The sequence below is a fragment of the Podarcis filfolensis genome (assembly GCF_964270895.1).
Source record: "Podarcis filfolensis genome assembly, chromosome: Z".
NCBI classification, from domain to species: domain Eukaryota; kingdom Metazoa; phylum Chordata; class Lepidosauria; order Squamata; family Lacertidae; genus Podarcis; species Podarcis filfolensis.
Window position 1 is genome coordinate 3,849,282 of NC_139617.1, and position 18,337 is coordinate 3,867,618.

The following is an 18,337-nucleotide window of genomic DNA, read 5'->3' on the forward strand; positions in this document are numbered from 1 at the left end:
GGAGTCCTGCAGTGATTTCATGCTCTTTATTGCAGCTTGTAAAACAGTGATTGAATTGTCCCCCAAACCTTAGGCTTTTATGTACATTATTTACACAATGAGTCCCGTCTGTCTGGCTGATTCTGCTTCCCTCCTGGAGCCTGATTGGTCTTCTCCTGCAGGCCAATCAGTTGTTCCATTCTAGGATCCTACCTACCTATTGTTCTAGGATCCAAGCTTGGTACATAACAGTGGACTTCTCTTCAGGCCACATTCAAGTTCCCCCACCCTCCTCCAAGCCCAATTGATGGGCAGCCCGGCACTTCCATACCCACTGCCCAGGCTTGTGCTCCAGGGAGGTCTCTTTCATGTCACTAAAGCAGTCGTTTGGCTTCTCACTCGGAGGCACACTCTATTGTCTCTCAAGACAGACAGCAGCCTACAATTGCTTCCCTGACCAGCGGTGGGAGTGCACTGGATGGATAGTAAACATGTGAACACAGCCTTAATGCCACCCTGGGCTGCATAGTTATATGAGTAGCAGGACTGTAAGGATGCGCCAGAGAGAAATAATGAGGCAAATCAATCCTTTTTATTAGGCATAATAGTGATGTGTCTGCATATGGTCATCAGAGGAAGCAGAAGAAGCAGTGCACAGCAGGAAGAAGGACAACAGAAATTTCATGGGTTGGAAGAGAAACAGATGACGCCTGAGAGTTTTCCCTCACCAAAGCTGCTATGTCAGTGTCTTACCCACATGTTATTCTATCCTCCATATTTTATAGGACTAAAAGATCCCAATTTATCTTCTCAATAAATTCCTCTATACATTATATCTTGAAAGGACATTCAAAGCATATTCTTTCCCTCAAAGAATTCTTGGCACTGTAGTTTACCCCTCACAGAGATACAACTCCCAGTAACCCTAAACAAACTACAATGCCCAGAATTCTTTGAGGGAAAGAATGAGCTTCGAATGTGCTTCAAAGGTACAGTGTTCATACACAGCCTCGGGAGAATTCTCTCTTTCTTTTTTTAACGGCCAACTCCAAACCTAAGGATGCACAGACACTATAAACCGAAAGCACATCCAAAGCACATGGCTTTCTGCAAAAAAAATTCTGGGAACTGTAATTACGACCCCCCCCCCCAAAAAAGCTGGAATTCCCAGCTCCCTTAAGAAACTAGTTCCCAGGATTCTTTGAGGGAAAGCATGTGCTTTAAATGTGTGGTATGTACAGAAAATGTGGCCAAGTTCTTCTCCATAGCCATCAAAACCAGGCCAAAGCGATTAAAGGGAAGATGAATTCAGAGTTAAAACTATGCATTTTCCAATTGCTTCTGAGCATTCACCTGTTTTTGTTATATTCTTACTTCATAAGGCACAATTTGTGTGCATGCATATTGTGAATATTATGTATACTGTGGAAGACTTGATAACCCTACAATGTACCTGAGGGCTAGAGGGGTTGATCCACAACATACAGTAAAAGCACACTACTTCCCCCTTGAGAATCATGGAAGCTATAGTTTGTATAGCTCTGTGCAGGGGAAACCACAGTGCCCAGTATTTTTTGTAGGAAAGTTATGTGCTTCAAATGTGTGATGAGTGCGTTTTGGACATACTGTGCAAATGTGCCGTTACCACCAAATAAACTAAACTGAAAACAAAAGCAGCTTGGAGGCCAAGCAGAGGAAAGATAAGGGATGGAAAAAGGCAAGTGCTGGAGAAAGAAGGACCTTAAACCCTGTTCCTAAGCCTGCAGACGTAAAAGAACACTTGGCAGGGCTGTATCTATAGATGGGCTGGCTGAGGGATCAAGGATTTCTAAGGGGTCAATGCTTTTGGGAAAAGGTTCTCTAAAAAGACGGGCAATAGCCTCAGAAGCTCCTAGCCAGGGAGCATGACAGACCCACAAGTGGCTGTTCCACAGGCCCTACTCGATGTTGACCTTGAGGGTAGGGTCTGCAGGAATGCCAGCCACTCCTCCAGCCTTGCCCATGGCATTGTTGCAGATGGGTAAATAGCCCCCACCAGGGAACAGCTCGCTGACACAGCAAATGCTTTCACGATAGTTGGGCTTGAAGCTCTCCACTGCATCCTTGGAGACCCCTGCCCATTCCTGCAGGGAAAGAAAATGTTGAGAATGGAATGAGGTAACCCACTCTGCTATGCCTGCCTCCATGGCTTTTCTTCTGGGCTGGGCAGTTTCTTCACTTGCTCAAGTGATGGCCCAGAAAAGACTAAAGCACTGATCTTCTTCTGCCTTTCTATGCTACCCACAATGTAGAGATATAGTTGTGCACAGACAGTGCCCTTGCAAAACTAGACTCTAGGATTCTGCAAGCCTTAGAGCCTCCAGTTATCTGAGGCTTGGCCGAGTCAGTCGTCTGCAGGCATTTTGCCATCTCTCTATGCAGAGATGCAAATTCTGACTTCAAAGGTTGCAGAACGCAAGCTACCAAATTTCCCATCTAAATGTTCACAGGCATGTTCGTCTTAAGTTTCACTCCTCCCTGGGACAGTGCATTTTAATTCCTTTAACCCCTCCCCCAATTGATTTCCCAACAGAACCTGTCCAAATAAATCCAATTTACCTTTAAATTACCTCCCCAAATCATAAATAGGTAATGTGTCCTTAAATTAATGTTTTCCCCAAATTAATATCCTAGCCAAGATCACCCACAATAAAATTGCTCCCAAAATCATTCGCCCACTCAGAAACACTTGGAGCACTGAAAAAAATATCTGGGGCAGAGGCATGCCCCTTACCCCTTTCCTAGCAATGTTATAGTCATGTGGGGCAGGGCTTCTGGCCTGGGAGATTATCTCGAGAGGATAGTCTACATAGCCCAGTTTCTTACCGAGAAATTGCCTTGGTGCGCAGTAAAAAGATCTTCAAATTTATTCCTGGGGTTGGGAATCCTGGGCATCAGTACCAGCCAAACTCTGTGGGGAAGTTAAATTGATTAGAGGTGGGGGTCTTCTCTTTATTGTTTTGAGAGATACTAGGTAGAGTGCCCAGAATTGCAAAGAGTTCTCCCTCTAAGGGAATATTGCCTGGAGAGCCAAACCAACGACCGTCCCCAGCAAGGTGGCACTGTTGATCTTTCCAAGAACATCAGCCTTATTTGTGGGGCTCATTCATAAAAGTCAGTCCTGGCCACTCAGTGAACTGTGTTCCGTCATAGAGCTGGATTGGTTTTCAGTCTGTGATGAGATGTGTATGGAAAAAGTGACCTCATCGTGTACTGAAAATCATTCTGGCTGAGTGGCAACAGAGCAAACTGACAAGCCCTTTTTCTCTGCTGCTAGCAGTGAAGTCAGTGCTCTGCAAGGGCCAGTTTTTCTTTTTAAACTAGCCTTTGGTCTGCAGCAAAAGCACTCAAAATGAAATTTGTTTTTTGTGGCACATTATTTTGTAAGGCTCATTTTTGTTTCCTCTTAAAATGCTTTTGAAACTGTGCCAAGAAATCTGAAGTACTGTACACCCCCCTCCATCTGTTGTTCAGCTGCTGTTGCTGCTGCTGATTGTCCTTGATGACAGATGACATGGTCAGTTCCCCCACTGGGGCCTTCCACAAACTGGGGCCTTCTAGATACTTCAGACTTCAGCTCCCATCATCCTGGCGTTAGCTAGGGATGATGGGAGTTGTAGTCCAAAATATATGGAGGGCATCAGGTTTGGGAAAGGCTGCTCAGTTGTTCAGGCCAATCCCGGGGCTCCCAGCAGAGGCACTAGCAGCTAATGGCCTCTGAAACGTGGGGATCTGGATGATAGCCATCCATGACCCTCAGTTGCCAACATTTGCTTGTCACAGAACATCATTCACCTTCTGAGCCGTTTTGGATAGAACAGAGATGAGAGAGCAAGCATGGGGAAACCAACCGTCTTTACTGGTGAGTTGTTCCCAGTTGCCAGCTAGGCTGTCCTCCCATGTTCCACAAAGCAAAGTCAGCCATGGGTCTAGTATGATTGCTCAACTTACCTCTCCATGCGCATTAGGATCAAGAGGAGGAGAAGCAGGAGGAGGACAGAACCTACAGGGATGATGATTCTCTGTATCCAGATTGAGACAGGAGGGTCATCTGAGTGAGACAAGCCTGGGCGTTAGAAAGCATGCCCAGAGAAAGAGGAATAGCCTCACATTGCATCTCCCTACCTTCCCTAGGTCACTGGAGCTGCCTAGACGAGGGACATTGTTCCATACCATCCAACATTCCTCAGATGAAAAGAGGGAAGTAGCTTCTGTTCTACATCAGTATCACTGCTAGCTAGTTGTATTTACTGATTGGGGGTTTTCTTCTTCCCTCAGGCTCCCCTAAATTCCACAGTTTCGTATGTATCCTTGAAAAACTTTTGTACCAGACCAGGAGAAGATGGTCAATCAGTGATGCTGATGTAGAATAGAATGTCCTTATTCTCATCCAAGGAATGTTGGAGGCTGTGTTGTTCCTGGAGGGGCTGGGTAGCCCATCAAACACAGCAATACAGGCCTCTGAAAACTCTGGTCCCACAGCTTTCCTGCCTAAGTTCTGGCTTAAAGCCAAGTGCCGCTGGGGAAACAGAGGTGTCTCTCTGCAGTTGCTCCAGAAAGGGAGGCCATGTCCCACTGCTGCAGCTTGCAGGTGGGACTCAGCCAGCAAGGAGGCATCCTAGGGATCTGTCATTTGTTGGGAGCACTTGCAGACTCTTTCAAGGTGGGACTCCATCACCTACTGCAAAGTTCAGGTTGCACAATTATTAAATCTGATTTGGGGCTCTTGCTCAACAAAACCGTTTTCGCCTTCCCCTAAAGACTGAGATGGCAGTGGCTTGACTTATAACTTGACTTATATTATTATTTAGGGAAGTTTTTTAATGTTTTATTATGTTTTAATACATGCTGGAAGCCCTCCAGAGTGGCTGGGGCAACCCAGGTAGAATCTAGACACACACACATATATAAAAGCTGTGAAAATTGTTTTTTTTTAAAGTGCATTGAATTTGTCATTAAGCTCACCATTGCCACCTAGTGTCACATTTGTATAATGCACTTAAAACATTATATTTGCAGCTGTATAGCTGAGTCCCTAGTCAGATGGGTGGGGTACAAATAATAAAAGTATTATTATTATTATTACCTCCTTGCAAAACCAAACCAAACTCAAAAGCTCTATGAACAAGAGCATCTGGAAGCACTTTTAATCTCAAACATGGATCTTAGAAGTTGCAGGCCCCGCAGTGCCCAGTAGAGGGCAGTACTGCTTACTTTTGAAAAGCCCTTCAGAATCCACTGTTTTGAATTAGAATTGAAACAGCGGTTGTTTTTATATTTGTGAAACACCCCTCGAAAAAAGGCCTCCCCCTCCCTACACCTTTCTCAGCTCATCGCCCCCATGGAGAAGCAAGCAATATCAGATCTCTTTAATTCTTCCACCCATTATTTTTCAAACTGCATTTTATAAGATGAGTGGAAGGGTTGAACGATTATAAATATTTCTTTTTATGGAACAATCCTGTTTAGGGCTTATATATATATATATATAGTTATCTGCAAGTTCAGCTGCTACAGTTTCCTGCAACATTAGGGGCTTCTCCAGACAACCTGTTTAATCAGCATTTGTCATGATTCACTTTCACAAAGCTTCCTTGGAGGTTAGATTACATCTGGGCTTTATTAAGCATTTATTCCTATTTATTCGCAGGGAAGTCATATGGCAAAAATCACTCATCTTGCTTTCACCCTGACTTGCTTGCGCTGTCTTTATATCTCTTAGACATTTTCCCATTAACAATTTTCTCACTTTATGATGCATTTCCCAATCACCTTCCAATCTGCAAGAAGATGCCCCCCATGTATAAAACGCCCCCTATTTTTGGGGACTCCAAATTAAGAAAACACCCCTCAGCACTACCCGTGTATAAGACGAGCCCCAATTTTAAACCTAATTTTTGGTTTAAAAAACCCCATGTCTTGTACACAGAAAAATACGGTATATTTTTTTTCCAAAAGGAAAAAACATGGATTTGTTGTGCTAGACACTTTAATCCATTTTAGTTGTAGAAACCTCAGTTTCCAGGTAACTAAATGATTTATAATCTGCACTTCCATAAATATAGAGCAAGGCGATATACAACATACAAAGTTATAATAAATTCAGAAAGATGTCACTTAAAGCATCACTGAACACATCAATAAATGCTGGTGGGTTAAAAAGAGAAATTCTTATTACAAAGACTTATCTAAACAATATAGTTTTCAGGGGATTTCTTAAAGAAGGCAGGGATTGTTTCTGCTGAACCTCTATTGGCAGGGAGTTCCACAGGGCATGGCCTGCCACACCAAAGGCTTGGTCTCTGGCTAAGGCCAACAAGAGCGCAGGGCTTCTGGAACCACCAGGAAGATCTCAGTGGTTGAAGTAGAGTGTAAGAAATCAGTGAGCCTTTAAGGTCCTTTGGGACCAAGTTGCTAAGGGCTTTTTGAATCAGGAAAATGGCCTTGAACCTTACCCTATAGCAAATCAGCAACCAGCACAACTCACTCAGGGGGTAGCAGGGAAGGTGATGGCTTAAGATTCCTGCTAAGTGACTTTCTTGCATAGAATCATAGAATTGCAGAGTCTCAAGAGACCATGAGCGTCATTTTAGTCCAACCCCCTGCAATGCAGGAATCTTTTCCCCAACATGGGGCTCAAACCCACAGCCCTGAGATTAAGAGTCTCATGCTCTACCAGCTGAGCTATCCCTTCCAACTCTACCATTCTATGATTCTACTATGGCTTTGAACCAGGCATTGGGAAACTGGCACCCCCTCATCAAGCCCATCCATCGCATTATGAATGGACTGAGCAATGAAGCAGTAACTCAGTGTGGCATCTAAGATTTCTTGTTAAATGACTGCCAGACTTTGAAAAGCCGTTATCACTGGATCAAGTTCATCTGTTCTGCTGAATTAATTGCAGCAAATAGTTTTAAGTGGGTTTTTGAATAAATGTGCAATTCATTGTTACTGCTATTCTGAACGATCGTGTAAGTCTCAGTGGACCGAGTGGCAGTTTACTACCATAGTTAGCAGACTCTAATTTTGTTGCATTCCCAGGATCAATCTATATCATTACCTCTATTATTATTGTTTCAGTATTATTTTTATTATTTTGTGTGTGTTTTTTTTTCATTATTGTGGGAGTCTTTTGTTTTTTCCAGCTGCACCATATGGTCCATGGTAAATCCGGCAATGGAAAATTTCTCTGGTGCCCCCCCCTTCCCTTGATGCCCTAAGCAGTGCTTATTTTGATCAATGCTTATTTTGCTTATTTTGGCTAGAGGGCTGGGCCCTTCAAGGATTCTCCGTTCTCTCCAAGGAGGTGAAGCCTCAAGGAGGAAGTCTGGATATAGAGGTTTAAAAGGCTTCATTCTGCTCCGAACTCTTGTTTAGTCACAACTCCCTCTCCATGGTCTCCTAGACCTGATTCATCCTCTGTGGATTCCAGCATCATACCAGAACACAGACTGCCCAACAATAATAGAAAGATCCTCTGTACCTTCGCTGGTGGTGTTTCTCCCCCAGAATAAAGGACCAGCTGGATCGCTCCAAAAGTTTGTGGTTGCACAAACAGACCTTACTTTAGACTTGACATAGAACGTGTAGAGCTTTTTGGGATCCACACTGGCTACGCTGTACTTCATATCATTGGTCTTCACCTCCTGAAAGGGAATGCCGGAGAGGTAAATGTGCACCTGGCACAGAAAGCAGCAGCAGCACCCTCCCGCCCTTGGTGCCTCCCCCAATCAGCCTCATGCGAAACCCAGCAGCTCTTCCCCCGCAACTGAGTAAAATGATCAAGGGGATGGAGCAACTCCCTGTGAGGAAAGGTTTCAACATTTGTGGCTTTTTAGTTCAGAGAAATAGTTGGCAAGAGAAGACACGATACAAGTTTATATGATTATGCAGTGCAGAGGACACATCTTTTCTTCCTCTCATATAATATTAGAACTTGGGGCTGTCTGGTGAAGCTGAACGTTGGAAGGTCCAGGACAGACAAAATAAAAGCACCTCTTCACAGAGAGGAGAGTTACAACTATGGAACTCACCATCACAAGGGGCGGCCCAGAACATTTTGCTGCCTGAGGTGAAACAGGAAAGTGCCGCCCTGAGTGCACCCTGGCTGAAGCCTTGCTGACCAGTGATCTCATGAGAGCCCTGTGAAATCTCATGAGAACTCTGCAAGATTCCATGGGCCACCCTGAAATCTCGCTGAAAGCAGCTATGGGTCTCCATACACTGCTGAGGAAAGGTGAAGAGCTGAACTTTAGACAGAAAAAATGAGAAACGGAGAGAAGCCTAAAGGGAGAGATTAATCTGTTCCTATGAGAGTTGGGCTCTGAAGAAAAGAGAAGATTTAGTTTGGGCAAGGAGCACAACTGGGAAACGCTTACCAAATGAGGAATTGTATTGTTACACACACCACCCCAGTCTCCAAGTGGTGTGAGATCCCAGGGGCACTTACCAGAGGCTGTGTTTCCTTTTAGACAAAGACACACAGTGGAGACTGTGGCATCTTTATGGTATATGGTTTATTTACTCGTATATACAGCCTGAGCCTAGATGGAGGGAGTGCAGAGCATTCACATCCCAAGCAGGTCCTGTTCCTTCCATTGCTGCAGCCTCTGATTCATGTCTGACCCTTTTCTCTGCCCACTACACACAGCTGAAAGAGGGGCCCCACCCTTCCTTGCTTGGCATAGTCTCCACCCTCCTAATGGCTTTCTTGAGGAGCTAATGACTCTGCCATTATTGGTTTCGTTCCTCCAATGAACCACACTCAGCTAACTATGCCTAAGCCAAATCCAGCAGAGTTTGGCACAGCTTAATCAAACCTTCAATTAATCAATTCCAACTTTTACTAAAACCAGGAATTATAGGGAGGATCTAGCACCCAGGAGTTGAAGGAATCCTTGCCACACACCCCACCCCCAACCCCCCGTATAACAATATTTTATAATGGGGGGGGGGGCTGTGGCTTCCACATCAGAAGGTCAAGGCAAATCTGCACTTAGCCCTCCCAACTGAGATAACACCAGTACCTGCCATTTTTTGTCCTTGCTGCTTTTATACGTGATATAATGCTCCAAGCAGTGGTTTTTGGGGCTGGCTGAACCCCAAGACAGTAGCAGCTGGTTGTTGCTCTTCTCCTCAAAGCGGAAGTCAATGGGTGGACTGGGTTTCACTAGGAGAGAGAAAGGAAATCTGTGTATATGCGAGAGGGAGAATATGCAACAGTGTATATGCCACAGCCACTCTACCTCCCTTGGCTCAAATCGGGATCTAAATCAGTGGGTGATGCCACCCCCCCCGGGGGGGGCACTGGAACAATCCAGGGGTGAGGCAGTAGCCTTGGGTGCAATTAGGGGGAATTGAATAAAAATAAGGGGGCCGTGGAAGCATAAAGAAGAGAACATTTTGAAAAACCATTCGTACATGATTCATCTGTTGCGTAATGACCCTCACTGCTAGGTTGGGCACCATTGTGGGATGGGGGCAATGCCTTTCAATATTATCTTTGCTATCTTAATTTTCAGTGTGCAATGTGAATGTTACTATGGTTGGTTTTAATAAATGATTTTAGAACTCCAAGCTTCAAGGTGTCTTATTTATAACAACATCTTTCTTTACTATATCTTAGGATGTAGGTAGAAATATAGATGCATAAAAGAACGCAATTTTGTCACTACATCTTTCTGTTTCTTCACTTAAAGAAGGTAGGGTTTCCACACACACACACACCGAAAAGTCAGTGGTAGGTCAAATAAGTTTGGGAACCTCTGATCTAAATCTGCAGCCTAGTCACAGAGCAGTTCCACATCCTCATGAGAAACAGCATGATCTGGAAGATCAGAAGATCCCATTACTTATCCTTTCTTTGGATTCTCAGCTCAAAGAACATTTTATGTGGTAAAGGATCCCAGTCTATTTCTGAATTGGATTTGAAATTATTTTATATATGAAAGGTACAAAATTGTTGACATTGTCTTTGGATGTGAAATTGCCCTCCTCTATGCAGGAGACATGGGTGGGACACGGGTGGCACTGTGGTCTAAACCACAGAGCCTAGGGCTTGCTGATCAGAAGGTCGGCGATTCGAATCCCCGCGACAGGGTGAGCTCCCATTGCTTGGTCCCTGCTCCTGCAAACCTAGCAGTTCGAAAGCACGTCAAAGTGCAAGTAGATAAATAGGTACCGCTCTGGCGGGAAGGTAAACGGCACTTCGGTGCGCTGCTCTGGTTCACCAGAAGCGGCTTAGTCATGCTGGCCACATGACCCGGAAGTTGTACACCGGCTCCCTCAGCCAATAAAGCGAGATGAGCACCGCAACTAGAGTCATCCACAACTAGACCTAAAGGTCAGGGGTCCCTTTACCTTTATGCAGGAGACACCAGCTTACAAATTAAAGGCAATTAAGAGGCACGTCAACATTAAGTCCTCAACTGCACTGAACAGGAATTGATAAAAAGGAAGAACCTGCAAAAAGGAAGCTTTTAATTAAAGGCACAATTGCCTTAAAGCCTTAACAGCAATTTAATTGCGCTTTATTGGGCCCATTTAGGCATAGCGTTTGGGCATCTATTTTGTAACAAACCAGAATCTCTGGCAATGAGAAGGGACAGCCTGCTCGCATTTAGTCTCCAGCCCCCCCTTTGTGACTTAGGTCTGATCTGAAGTGGGAGTAAACAACATAATACATCTCTAGAACGAAGGTCAGAAAGGAAAGTGTGGGTGGAGGATGAGGACTCTTCATCAGGGCTGAGCGCCGAAAATGCAGATAAGATCATGCAGATAAGAGCTCTGAGTCCCAGCAGAACAGGATGAGGAATTTGGGCCTCTTTTCTCCTGTGTTGCAGGCAGAGCATGGAAAGTTCATTGAAAAATAATAATCAATTCAAGTCTATCGTGTCCAAAGAGGAACTAATTCCTGTTCATGTTTGTTTCTTTACAAAAATAACCAGTTCACAGTTTGAGGTCATCCAAATAACTCCCGGCGAGAGAGAGAGAGAGAGAGAGAGAGAGAGAGAGAGAGAGGAGAGAGAATATTACAATGTGCTGTGCTGAAGGATGAAATACACTTAAGAAGACTGTTACAAGTGTGGACCTGAACCTCACGAGACTAACATAAAAACAAACACCTACAGTTAAATGCTTAAATTTTTTGCCCAACAATTACATTTCTTCAAGTAAAAGAATCCCAAAGAGCTTTAATAGTTTATAAAAAACAAAACATGTAAGGGGATGAACTTAGAAACTGTTCAAAGTTCTAGCTGCAAATGAATTTAGTCACATTCCATTCACCCAGCAATTAAAGGGGGCTCCTTTACATAGTTCAGGGATCTTTAGATAATTCAGTAAACTTCACTGAACTGAATTAGTCCGTTCTGACACACCAGCTATAGCAGGGGTCAGCAACCTTTTCCAGCCGTGGGCCGGTACACCATCCCTCAGACCATGTGGTGGGCCAGACTATATATTTTTGGGGGAGGGATGAACGGATTCCTATGCCCCACAAATAACCCAGAGACGCATTTTAAATAAAAACACACATTCTACTCATGTAAAAACACACTGATTCCCAGACCATCCGTGGACCGGATTGAGAAGGCGATTGGGCCTTAGGTTGCCTACCCCCGGGCTATAGGGCTCCCACTTATAAAACCAACACCCACAAGTTGGTTTGGCTCAGCAGGAAATCTATACCTTGGTTCTGCAACTGCATTTCTTTTTGGAAAACCTTCGTACCGTCACTTGTGTTGACATAAATGTGAAAGTATTTAAACAGTTTAATCTCACGGAAGCGGCATCCAGTGTTAATATCACCACTCTGGAGGTAAATCTCACACTGCTTTTCTTTGTCAGAGTCATACCTAAACAAAATGAGGCTTGGGGTTAGTCCTTTTCAACACCATCAGAGAACTGCAGTTCAGAACCTGAATACCTTGAGGACAGCCCTGTGTTGTTTGTCTTCTAGCCCAGGTGGAACATGCTTCTGAATACTAATACTAATACTAATATTAATATTTTTTTATACCACACCCATCTGGCTGGGTTTCCTCAGCCACTCTAGGTGGCTTACAGCACATAAAAAATTGTAAAACATTAGACATTTAAAATTTCCTGATACAGGGCTGCCTTCAGATGTCTTCTAAAAGTCATAGATAGGGGGTTTTTTTTGCAGATAAAGTAGCTCAGATTCAAAAAAAGGTAGACTCCACCGTGGGTGCAGAGCCAGGGTGGAAGAGTGCTAGACTCCTGTCTAGTCAAATTGCATGGGATCAATTCCAATCTGTTACCTCTGAGGATGTGGACAGGCTGCTTGAAGGTGACCCAGAAACTACAACTAATCCAGAATGCGGCAGCTAGACTGGTGACTGGGAGTGGCTGCCAAGACCATATAACACTGGTCATGAAAGACCTACACTGGCTCCCAGTACGTTTCCGAGCAGAATTCAAAGTGTTGGTGCTGACCTTTAAAGCCCTAAACGGCCTCAGCCCAGTATACCTGAAGGAGCGTCTCCACCCCCATCGTTACCTCTGAGGGCCTCCTAGTGGTTCCCTCACTGCAAGAAGTGAGGTTACAGGGAACCAGGCAGAGGGCCTTCTTGGTAGTGGTGCCTGCCCTGTGGAACGCCCTCTGGTCAGATGTCAAGGAAATGTTACAAAACGGATGCTCAAATTCCAAGAGAGAGATGAGGGCAGGTGTCGGTGGGGCAGAACCCCATTTACCCTAAGGAACTAACCTGGGTGTGTGTGTCTGTGCTAGGGCAGAAGGCTGGGAGGCCAACAGGAGCTAGAGCTAGAGGCAGTAACTGGCAGAGCCCACTGTTCTGGTTCTGTCTCTGCCCTCTTTCCTGCTGTGTTGCACAGAAGCTGACACTGAGACTAAAGAGGAGGCAGCTGACAGGCAGGGCCACCCCTTGGGGTGGTTGTGTGTAATAACCGACCCTCCAAGTGTCCCTGTTTTCCAGAGACAGTACCGGATTTACAGAAGCCACCCCTGTTTCTTCTTTGGTCCTGGAATAGCCCACTTTTCCTTAGGAGATCCCTATTTTCCCTGGAGAAATGTTGGAGGGTATGGAGTTACACAACTGCCAAGCCAAAGAGATAGGGAACTATACAACCTTTAGAAGACGTGTGAAGGCAGCCCTAGATAGGGAAGTTGTTTTATGTTTAGTTATGTTTTTATAGGTGTTGAAAACCACCCAGAGTTGCTGGGGAAACCCAGTCATATGGAGGGGCTATAAATAAAATAATAGTAATAGTAATAGTAATAGTAATAGTAATAGTAATAATAATAATAATAATAATAATAATAATAATAATAGTGGAATGGTATGTGATAAGGCAGGCAGATAGGGGCTGGCTATAGGTAGACTGAGGTTGGAGGGCCAGTGCCCAATTCACCCCAATGAACCAGCAGCCGTTGTTCTCTCTCCCAGGTGAGGAATCCTTGCTCTGAGGAAAGGTTTCAACATTTGGGACTTTTTGGTTTAGAGAAAAGAGCAAAACTTGGATGGCTTTGAAAGAGGACCGGACAAATTAATTGAGGAGACGGCTATTGATGGCTACTAGCCATGAGGACTATGTTTTACTGCATCATAGTTGGAGGCAGTGATGTTTCAGAATACCAGTTTCTGGAAGCCACAGAAGGAGAGAGTGTTGCTCTTGTGCTAAGATCCTGCTTTTTGGTTTCCCACAGGCATTTGCTTGGCCACTGTGAGAACAGGATGCTGGACTAGACGGGCCCCTGACCGGGTCCAGCAGGGCTCTTCTTATGCTGTCCTGTTAATTTGGTCCCCAGTGTAGTCTGACTCAGGGTTGGAAGAAGCTCCCCAAGAAAGAGGAAGGCCGGGAGAGGTTGGTGGTGCATTGGCTGAAGCTTGGACAAAAGCCGTTCCTGTAGAGCAGAGAAGCAAGGCGCAAGGAAGGCACATACCAGTAGTAGAGGGAATAGTTTCCTGCAGGCTTCTGTTTGCTGCCCCAGTCACAGTCCATGTATTCATAATCGAAGACGATGCACTCCAGGTCTGCAAGAGAGGACCTTCCATGAGTGAGTCTTGATGTGGGTGGGGAAGTTTGTTTCAGCCTGAGGGCCACATTCCATTCAGGACAACACCCTGGGGGCCAAATCCCCAGTGGTGGGTGGGGCCACAGGCAGGGCCATAGCTGGGGGGGTGAGGTGGACCCCCGCCAGGGGCACAGGCGATGCGGGGGTGCAAAAACGACTAAAAATAAGTTCATAAATATCAATATCAATTATTGCCTTATAAGAAATTGTTTTAAATAGAAGGTGAATTGAATGGGTGGAAGGGTTGGAGGAGAGGCGGAAAGAAGAGCTAATTTGTCCGTGGCTGGGGGTGCAGTCTGGACGGTTCTGCCAGGGGTGGAACCACAGGCCACAGGCAAAAGTAGGTGGAGCAATGAATGTCAGATTTCACTTTTATATACTGCAATATGCTGGTTTCTAGACACACACACACACCCCACCCCTACCACCCCTCCCTCTTTTCCCCCATCTAGGGAAGGAAGAGGCATTTTCAGAGATCGAGGAAACATTCCAGCCAAGCAAAAACATTCAAGAAGCAAAGCCAGTGAGCAATGTGGCCTCATGGAAGCTGGGACTTTGGGGGGGGGGGGATATCCATGAGGCCCAGAGAGCTGCATTTCGCCCCCCACCCCAGGCCTAAGTCCCCACCCCAGCCCTGCTCTGAAGGAAGCCATGCTGTGTTCACTGCCCACCAAACCTTCCTGAAACAAAACCTGTCCACAGCTCTCCAGCAAAGTTACCTCTACACATACAACATCAGGCACAGACCATGCCACATAGTGAGGCAGCTGATCAAGGCCTGTATTTTAAAATGAGCTTAAAGATTTGCAAATGTTTCATGCCAGGCAATCCGTGTGTTGGCTACAAAGATGGAGAGTATAGCACATGTCCCAGTACAAATATGGGAAGGATGGGATATGGGATGGCTCATCAATTGGTTACCTAATGTTGCAGGACTCAAAGGGATACTATTGTCTTGCTTGTTTTTCTTGACGGTAGTAGTAATGGTTTTATGTATGGTGCCATGTATCATTTCATGTTTTAGAAGTACAATTAGCAAGATGATTTCAAATGAAACTCTACCTCATATCATGGCCCTATACAGAGCTTTACCTCAGGAACATGATGAAGGTCAAGCTATCAAGGACACTTGGGATGAAGGTCCTTGAGCTTAAAAGGGGGAATGAGGCATCTGATCAAGGCCTGTATTTTAAAATGAGCTTAAAGATTTGCAAATGTTTCATGCCAGGCAGAAAACCAGCTGGCTAGGGACTTTGGCAGTTGTTTATTCTCCTGGACAAGGGCCCCCCTGATTTATAGCAGAAGCAGGAGACAGGTTTCTCAAGGTTGTAAAAAGGAAATACAGGCTGGGAGCAAAGGTTACACTGACCCTACATATTACAGAATACAATCAAGCTGCAAAAACACTAATTAAGAGTTGGTAAATAGTAAGATCTCTGTTTAGATAGAACTTAATACCACGAGCCATTTGTTTTAGCCATTTGTTTTGGAATGCAGGGGCAACAGGGACAAAAGGTGATCTGGTAATTAAGGTGCCTTGTGGAGGCAAATGTAAGATATATGGCTACTTGTCTGCCATTTATGGATAGAGGGAAATATAGCTCTTTGTCTCCCATAAAAGGTAATAGGAAATGGGTGTATCTTTTATGATTGGTTCTAGCAAACAGCCAATAGGAATTTCAACCAGGCTGATTGGACAGAGGCAGCCAAAGGAGGAGCAAGGGGGCTGGGCTGAGGAAATATAAGTGCTGGCCATCAGGGCTGGAGGGCAGGCAGAGCTTTGGTAACCATATACCACTGTGCCTATCATTTATTTGTCTGACAAATAAATTATTATTTTAATTTCTCTATTGCTGCATTGAATATTTCATTCCAGCTAAGCGTTAACCGCAAGCAGGGTGCTACAATAGTTCAGTTGAAATGGGGCTGGATCATTTGTTTGCCCATTTATTTATAAACATAAATATATAACTAAAATTAATAAATAAGAATAATCCCCAAGCTAGGGTGGGGGGTGGCAAGCCAGGATTTTTGCCTCGGGTGTAGCCTCCAGAGAGGCACCATTGAGGCTTCCAGCCTGTGTGTTTGTGTACACACAAATGTGTGGGGGTGTGTGAAGAAAAGCCTAGTCTCACCCCTGCCCTAAAGCAATTTACCTGAAAATGTTAGGTTAAAAAAAAGGCAATAAGCCACACTAGCCAAACTTTTGATAAACAACAGAGCACAGATGAAATCAGCAGTTATGAAAATCAAATGTGCATAATAAGATTGCATGTCCAGGTAGGCTTCCCTATGCAAAAAATGGATTTTGGCAGGCATCAAAAACAATCCAACAAAGATATGTGCCTTGTATTAGTAGGCAGGGATTCCAGAGTGCAGCTGCTGCTACACCAAAAAATCAATTTCTTGCAAGTGCAGAACAAACTTTATGTGACACTTTCGACAGTGCCAGTTCCGCAAATCAAACCAGTGAAGAAGGCCCATCTGGGGCTGGGTGATCCTTCAAGTAAATGGTTAAATTGCCCAGTGCTCAGGAATGGCTAATATTCAGCACCATCACCCCGACAGTTCTTGTGAACACTTTACTTTTGCTACCCAATCTGAGCTGGTTGTATTTCATCAGGTAGTCCTGTCGGAAAGTACACCAGGACATTTTTGGTTGGGAGAGGGAAGGAGATATTTACTTCTTAACTGGTGACTGTGGATGAACAAATTAGAAGTTGATATCTGCATTGGATTTTAAATTGTTTTTATGGTACAGGCAATCGTTTTTACCGTTTCTAAACATGCAATTGTTTTACACATATTTTTTATAATTTGTTAAAATTTGTTAAATAGCTTCAAGATGCATCGCAGTCAGTGATTCATAAATGATTCATAAATGAAACAAATACTGTAATAGGTGACTTTCAACTAAGTTTTACTGAGAGTGAACCCACTGAAATTAATGAACATGACTAAGTTAGGTCCATTAATCTCAGTGGGGCCATTCTGAGGAAAACTTAGCTGAAGGCCGTTCTCAACAATACTAGTGCTAATTACTGTTCCAATGGACATCCATTATTTATTGTATTTTTGTATATTAACCTTTTATGTATGTTGCAAAAAGTGCCACATAATATTCATTCCTCACTTGCAAGGAAATGATCTCAGGCATGGCAGCAACTACTGGCAGGAACTTGCTGCTTATTTATATCAGGCAGGTCGTTGTACTGTTTCTGATGTCTGCTTGGGGGGGGGATGTATATGTAGGCAGCCCTAACCCAGACGTGTACATTTGTATCAAAACAACAACAACAACCAGTGCTTTTTTTCTGGGGGTACGCAGGGGTACTCATACCCCTAATTTTTTTTATGAATCTTTGTACTTTTGTCCATTGACTGCATTTATTTTCCCCGATTTGAACTATAAAATGGTGATTTTTTTTTGAGTCAAAATGAAAGTACCCCTAAACTATTATTATTATAATTATAATTATTACAAAAGAAGCACTGACAAGGACGACACCCTGTTGATTTTATGTCCAACTCAGCGAGGGCAAAAAGAAAGTGATTGTTAAGTGGAAATCATTCCCTGTTCTTGCCTGACATTCCAGCCCCACCTACTGGCAATCTTTAGGAAATATTTCCCTGTGGTTTTACCATTATAAGTGCAACAGCTGTTTATGGACACAAAAGAAAGAAAGTTATGGATTCACAGCCTTAAGAACTGACAAGACCTGAATGTAGCTTTTTGCAGCTCAGGGGACGTTCCCCAACATTGCAGAAAGTATTGAAGAACAGATAGAATGTGGGTTAGAGGTTGCTGCATTCGTCCTCTTAGAATCATAGAATCTCAGAGTCGCAAGGCACCCAGCGGGTCATTTCATCCCACCCCCTGCAATGCAGAAATCACAGCTGAAGAATCCCTGACAGCAGGGGTAGCGAGCTCCAAGCCCATAGGGAGTGGGTTACCTTGCTGTGGAGAACTCTCTGTGGCTTGCTCGGTTCGGCCCAAGAACAGGAGGACCAGCACAAGGAACATCCTTTGTTCCCTCGAGGCCTCCATCACCCTCCTAGCAGCCTCCGCTTTGCCAGAGACAAGTGCTCAGCACAACAGGATGTGGTTATTTCAAAGCTGATCTGCAACTGTGGGCTGTGCGATTCTCAATTTATACTTATGATGCCTTCCTGTGGAAACTCCCTGAACTTTGCAGAAAGTTTCTTAAAGGCTTCTGAGAAGCTGAACTGGTAGAGCCTGGGCTAGATTAGATTAATTTC

General features: G+C 44.4%; 1 protein-coding gene and 1 long non-coding RNA gene across 2 annotated transcripts in view; one reads left to right on the plus strand and one right to left on the minus strand.

Moving 5' to 3' along the window:
- LOC310754129 overlaps positions 1-1,126 on the plus strand; it is a 29,348-nt gene extending 28,222 nt beyond the window's left edge. Inside the window, exon 3 of the long non-coding RNA XR_014543638.1 lies at positions 579-1,126. This is a non-coding gene — a long non-coding RNA (uncharacterized lncRNA). The remainder of the gene's footprint in view (positions 1-578) is intronic.
- Positions 13-18,207, minus strand: IL2RG (interleukin 2 receptor subunit gamma). The gene is made up of 8 exons (XM_083595637.1): positions 18,032-18,207; positions 13,946-14,036; positions 11,710-11,876; positions 9,048-9,190; positions 7,505-7,667; positions 3,970-4,069; positions 2,845-2,929; positions 13-2,102 (listed from the first exon to the last, which is right to left on the minus strand). The coding sequence occupies exons 1-8, from the start codon at positions 18,123-18,125 to the stop codon at positions 1,917-1,919; spliced, it is 1,029 nt and encodes a 342-aa protein (XP_083451763.1). The 5' UTR covers positions 18,126-18,207; the 3' UTR covers positions 13-1,916.
- Between the last annotated feature and the right edge of the window lie 130 nt (positions 18,208-18,337).